At 46.2% G+C, this 6,548-nt stretch overlaps 1 protein-coding gene across 1 annotated transcript; it reads left to right on the top strand.

Annotated features, from left to right (window-relative positions):
• Positions 1–3,940: 3,940 nt before the first annotated feature.
• Positions 3,941–5,445, top strand: BOD1L2 (biorientation of chromosomes in cell division 1 like 2). Its single transcript, XM_017528787.2, has one exon. It carries the CDS (start codon positions 4,179–4,181, stop codon positions 4,674–4,676), a length of 498 nt encoding a protein of 165 aa, XP_017384276.1. The 5' UTR covers positions 3,941–4,178; the 3' UTR covers positions 4,677–5,445.
• Positions 5,446–6,548: the final 1,103 nt, after the last annotated feature.

The following is a 6,548-nucleotide window of genomic DNA, read 5'->3' on the forward strand; positions in this document are numbered from 1 at the left end:
CAGATCAGTCACTCTTCCCCTGGCTGGAGCAGCACGTGACGGCAGAAGTCAGGAGAGAGACTGGAAATGTGTATTCCCATACTGCTCTCCTCTGGGCATGAGGCAAGATGGAAACGTAAGCGGTAGAGTCATAAGCATGTCCCTTTAATAACTACAATATTTGTGATCACCTCCTAGGTGCCTAGTAGTTTGATCAGGATAGCACAGTATATACCTGATTAGTTTAAGGTGGTTTTGCTTGCTGATGAGGGCCCAGAAACTGTGGGTTTTCCAGTTCCTCTAAATAGTCACTGGGTCTCTAAGTCAAGCTCTGGGCTAGCAAAAGGCTTTGGTTCTTGTATAGTTAACAGCAGGGGCCATGACTGGCCACAGACTGAGTCTGCCCTGGGTAGTAGAGGTCAGGAGCTGGGAAAAGAGAGGAATTGTTTCTAGTTTAGTGTTCTAGTCCTCTGAGCAATGAGATTGGTTCGAGGATGAAGACTAATCCAAGGTACACCAAGAGATATGATCTGGAGACTTTTGTTGGAATTTCTCTTTCTCAGAATTAGCAGCTCTCCTGTCAGTGGCAATTGCTGACCATGGATGATGCACACTTGAAGCTGCTCAGAGAGCCCTGTTCAGGCATCCAGCCTGGGAGGAGAGCCAGTCAGGAGGACATCAGAGATCAAGTTCTGATTACTGTGTTCCAGTAGTACCAGGATCCCACTATGCCTGCGCCAGAGAGACCTTTAGGTCTTTAAGTGAGCCCATATATCCCCGCTCCTTTTTTAAGCTGGGTTTCTGTTGCAAGCAATCAAAAGTTTTGGCTAATGCACTTGTAGATCTTTCTAATGGAATAAACAGTCTTTAGATAGTTGATTGTAGAAATAAAGCAGGAAACATACAACATAATGAGAGAGGATTCTCAGAGACTATGACCAAAAGTAGCTCACTCCCACCTTCAAGTAGAACTGGAGCCCCTGTGGTTGCCAGTATATTTACTCTTTTGAATTTTAGGATTAACTATAGGAGTGGTAGCTGAAGCTATCAGCAGCCAGAAACATTTCAGTTTGAGTTGATCAGTCCAGCTTTTTCATTTATCAGGAGTGGAGAGAAGGGGGCTGGAAAGGAGTGAATATGCAGAAGGCACTTTGGTATTTGGGGAGGAGCTAGGAAGGGTGTAGGTGGTGTGGGTCAAGGTAGCTGGGGAGGAAACAGAACATGGAGCATTTCGATGGGAGTGGAGGGGACACTAAAGATGTCTGAAGAGATAACGGTGGAAAACACCAAAGGTTTTACCTGTAGAGATGTCACAGAAGTACAGCAAAGACAGTCTTCCTGAGGCTTGCGTTTGCAGGGTCATCCCTGCCCATGAACAACACTGGTCTGTGTGCCCACATAATACATCAGGAAAATGGATACTGAAAAAGACTATTGACTGTTTCCTGCCAGGTAAGATTTAGAATGTCGTCCCTCCTAGGTATCTGTACTTGTATGTTAGAAGCTATGATATGAGATTATTGATCATTGTCATATTTTCTTTGTGAAATATACAGTCTCTGAGTTACGTTAAGGCTCATAGAACACTCTGGTATCTATATTTCAGAGTCTGACACTAGCGTGATTGTGGGTGTTGGAATAGTGGGTGGGAAGATGGTATGATCTGTGTGATTGTGGGTGGGTGTGGTGGGGAAATGGATGTAGTCTGAGTTAGATGGCATGTGCCTGTGTGGGTATCTATGTGTGTAGTTGTGGTGGGAGGCACTGGTTTGAATCAGCAGGGGGCTTGGCTTGTCCGACAGGCAGCTGTCAGCCAAGGGGCACTTCCAGTTGTAATTGAGAAATGGCAGTGTGCTATCTCTCCCAGAGCAGGATGATAGTAATTAATTGTTCATTGATCCCTGCAGGTCAGCTAGAGGTCAGGGAAGTTACTCTAGTGGCCTTCTAGTTTGCCAGGCAGCCAGGAGCAGTGGTTTGAAACCTCAGTGAGAACTGTCCTGTGCCCTAAACCCTGATGCAAGGTGATGGGATAATTATGGTAACTTAATGTCTATAATTACAAATAATACACAAGTCAGCTGTACAGAAAAACCATGCCAGCACACTATTTAAGACTTAAGGAGGAGGTGGAGAAAAGGTGTTTGAAGTGGACATTTTTCAGCACAGAATGGAACACTGCAATATGATTGTTATTATCGTCACTATCAAAAACTTAGGTAAGTGTCCATTTGTGGGTGAGGCTGTGAGTGGAAAACTCCACAGATCTCATCTCAGATCCACATAGGTGATTTCATTCTGTTTCATTCTAAGACAGAGAACTCCTGCGAAATCTGAAGGGCACATGCATGGTGAGAGGATAAACTAAGACCTGGTTCAGGTTCCAGCTCTTTTGCAAAGTCTTCTTCCATCTGCCATGTTCTCCCAGTCTTCAGTTATCTCCAACACATGACAAGAACACCCTCCCTTCATCTATGCAGTCTTCATTCTGCAAATATTAATGGTGCCTATCCTTTGTTCCAGGCACCATGCTAGGTGTGCATGCTGCATCTAAGTGCCCATGGAGCCTGTCTATGTCCTAAATGATTTTCTCTGTCAACATCTCCCCTCTCCAACTAGGTTGTAAGCTTTTTGAAGGCTGGCCACGTTGCCTATCTTAAACAACAGCCACAGCAAACATTTATTGAGTGTTAGACTGGGCCGGGCATGTGGAAAGTTCCATAAAGCTTAGCACAGGGCCACATCTACTGATCCCTCAATACATATTGATGAGTTTTAAAAATATGGAACTGAATTGTTGAGCTGATCATGGGGATGGTGAGGAGCATGGGTGGGGGTTGCTGTGGTGAAGGTCTTGGTAGGTTCACTGTCTCCTGTGGGATGAGATTCAGAATAATGTCCCTCTGAGGCATCTGTACTTGTGGAAGCTCTGGGGAGAGGTTATTAACAGAGTCTGTTGTGTAAACTTTCTTTGTGAAATATACTATCTCTAAGTTATGCTAGGGCTTATAGAACAATCTGGTGTCTACATTTCAGGGGATTTTAATTCAGGGAAGTGAGTGTTGGGGTGAAATTAGGGATCTACTTTTCTTTTGAAATGTTGATAGAAGGTTCTTTCTGTGCACCTGCACTTCTCTATTGGATGGCGCTGGATGTGGTTGCCTTTTGTGGCTCTCGGCTGCAATACAGTGCTCTTGCTGAAATGACCTCCTTCTGACTGATGCCTCCGCCCTAGGCTCATCAATGGTTACCAAAGCCAATGGACACCTGTGGAACATAGTGTGGCATTTAACCCCATGGCCTTCATGAAATGTGCCCTTTTGCAGTTGTTAATCCAAGGCTCTTGTGTTTTCACCCCATCTTTTTAGTGTTGCTCCCAGTCCCCCTCATGGGCTCTCAGGTGTTCGTCTATCTCATCTAAGTTCTCCATTGTAATTGTCACCTAGAGTCTCTATCTTCAGTGAGATAGATGTCTCTCCCAAGCTCCGAGTCCTTCTTTCTTTGGACTTCATAGGCAGATGTCTTCACCTGAATAACCCATACCCATCTTAAACTAGTAAATAAAAATGGAATGCATGATCACGTCTCTGTCTCCCATCCTCACCTCTATACCTGTTCTCCACGTAGTAAATGGCACCTCCATACACCTACCCAAGTTAGAAACCTGGGTGTCATCCTTGACCCTCTCCTTTCCCTCGCCTCTCACCTGGTTGGTCTCCAATCCCTGGGATGAGTTTACCTCCTAAATATCTTTTGTATCTGTTACCTTCTTAACTTGCCAGGCCACCAAGATCATCCACTCCTCCTCATCTCCTTCATAGGGCACTGAAATGGTTGCTGAAATCGTCGCCCAGTGTCCTCACTTGTCCACTCCCATCTTTCCACCTTCCTCTAGAGACCTTTTAAGAAGCGCAGATTACGGTTCCCGCCCCACAATGCAAAGGTCGACGGTGACGTCATCAGGGTGAGCCTGGACTAGAGCAGGCCGTTGCTGGCGCGTCTCCCACAATCTCAGCGGCGTGGAGCTGGCCTCCCTGGCCCCCACCACCGCCCCCGCCGCCATCACCACCACTGTCACCTCCGCCGCTGCCTCCTCGGGGCCCTCCTCCTTTACCGCCCCCTTCGCCACCTCTACACATTCTAGGCCTTCCGTCCTGGAGAAGAAGCTATAATCGGTCTCCCTGTGGGCCCGGGGTGCAGCCATGGCGGACGGCAGCGGAGCGGGCCAGGCCTCGGCCAGCGGGGGCGGCGGTCCCATCAACCCGGCCTTGCTGCCCCCTGGCGACCCTCAGCTCATAGCCCTCATCGTGGAGCAGCTCAAGAGCCGGGGCCTTTTTGACAGCTTCCGCCAGGACTGCCCGGCCGACGTGGACACCAAGCCAGCTTACCAAAACCCGAGCCGGAAAGTGGATAATCTTGTGCCAGCACATCTGGACCAGCGGGAATGGAATCCTGCAATGAACAAAAATCAACTGCGCAATGGTCTGAGGCAGAGTGTGTTTCAGTCAGGGATGTTGGAAACTGGAGTAGACAGGATTATTTCTCAGGTGGTGGATCCAAAACTAAACCACATCTTCAGGCCACAAATAGAACGAGCAATTCATGAGTACCTGGTGGCCCAGATAAAAGCAGCTGTGCCAGCAGCCCCTCCAGAGCCTGAAGGCCCGGACCCTCCAGCTCCATCTCAGGATAATTTCTAAGAATAGGCCTGACACCTTTTGAAAGCTCTGTTTAATTTTTGGTGAAGAAATGGATTCGGTTACATAAGAGTGCAATTTCAGACTGAAGATAGGCCAAGGTCATCACTGAGCTCAAGATCCCCATCTCGACCATGGGCAGTGACCAGATTGAAAGGGGAGCAAGTTCGGCCGCGGGGAAGTTGACCCTGTCGCCCCTGCATTGCGTGGCCATTTGACTAGCCTGTCCGAGGGCATGACACCAAGTAGATGGTCAGAGAGAGAAACACTGCAGCAACCCAGGGTTGTCCTGAAACAGACTTTTATACTTGAACATGGAGACTGCACAGGGACTTTAGGGTTTGTGCCCTGGGATAAACGAAAGCTACAGCGAGAGAACATAACCAATTCCAAAGACAATTTCAAAGAACAATGACAGTAAAGGTTAACGGAGTAGTATTTGACAGTACTTATTTGATATTGTCTCTCAGAGTTGCAAACTAGATTGTACACGATGTTAGCGTCAGATAGCTTTAAAGTTGTGACCTTCTTGTCTGTGAATCCTCAGCCAGTTTCCTTTCCTCTGTAAGAGGTAACAAAACGTGAAACACCAGAATGAGTGAGAAGTTTTGAGAAGTTCAGACATTAGGTATGAGGAAACTCATTTGCAGACTCTCTGTCCAAGGCTGCTTCCACCTTGCAGGGGGCTAGTGAGTCTTGAGTGTGTTTATGTTACTGTCACATTTGTGTTTTTTAGAAAAATGGATGATCAATAAATGGCTTATCTTTCAACAACCACAAAAAAAATGCAGATTACATCCTTGTCTTCTTTAAACCATCAGTTTTCTGATGTTTCTAGAAGGTCAGACACCTGTCATGGTTTATGAGGCCTGTGATAATGGGGCTCCTGGTCACCTCTGTTGCTCCAAATGACGGCCATGCCCATGACTATCCTGGACGCCCTGTGTTCCCTCTGCGCACTGTGAAGGGAATGCCGTCAACCACTTTTACCCTCCTTTAAGACTCAGCCCCCTCAGAGACAATACCTCCTGATCCATCTATTTCTAAGCTAAAATAATACCAACATTTCTATGAATTTCTGAGCCATGGAGTGATATAGCCATGAGAAGTAAAAAGAACATTTTAAACTACTTTAAAAGAAGTAAGTCCATTATTAGCTTCGTTGTCATGCAAAAAAGAAAATACACATAAACCTTCTGAATTAATGCAAGATGTTCTCAAGAAAGAATAAAAAATAATTTAGACCAGGAACGGTGGCTCATACCTGTAATCCCAGCATGTTGGGAGGCCAGGGTGGGAGGATCACTTAAGACTTAAGGTCAAGTGCTCCAGACCATCCTGTGCAACACAGAAAGACCCCATCTCCACAAAAAATTAAAAATTAGCCAGACATAGTGTCGCAAGACTGTAGTCCCAGCTACTCAGGAGGCTGAGGCAGAAGGATTCCTTGAGTCCAGAAGTTCAAGATTACAGTGAGCTATGTTCAGGTCACTGCACTCCAGCCTGGGCAACAGAGCAAGATCCTGTCTGGAAAAAAAAAAAAAAAGAAAAGAAAAGAATTTAACAAATAAGGAGAACAGTTTCCAAGAGTGCCAAACTACCCCTTTGTTTTCTCCCTGAGTTACTTTGAAAAAGGAAAAGAGGTCTGCACTAAAGGCAGCACATCTGGCATAGAACAACATGAGGTGGAAGGAGCCTCATCCAGGAGCAAGGACATTTCCCAGGCACTGCTGCAATTGTGGCTCTACGACATTCATCAGTCCCTCTCAGGGCTTCTCCAGAGAAACAGAACAAACAGGAGATATAGATACAGGCATAGATATAGATATAGGTACAGATATATCGATCAATAGACCTATAGAAATAGGTATAGAT

Source organism: Cebus imitator, unplaced genomic scaffold (assembly GCF_001604975.1).
Source record: "Cebus imitator isolate Cc_AM_T3 unplaced genomic scaffold, Cebus_imitator-1.0 Scaffold55, whole genome shotgun sequence".
In the NCBI taxonomy this organism is placed as follows: Eukaryota; Metazoa; Chordata; class Mammalia; order Primates; family Cebidae; genus Cebus; species Cebus imitator.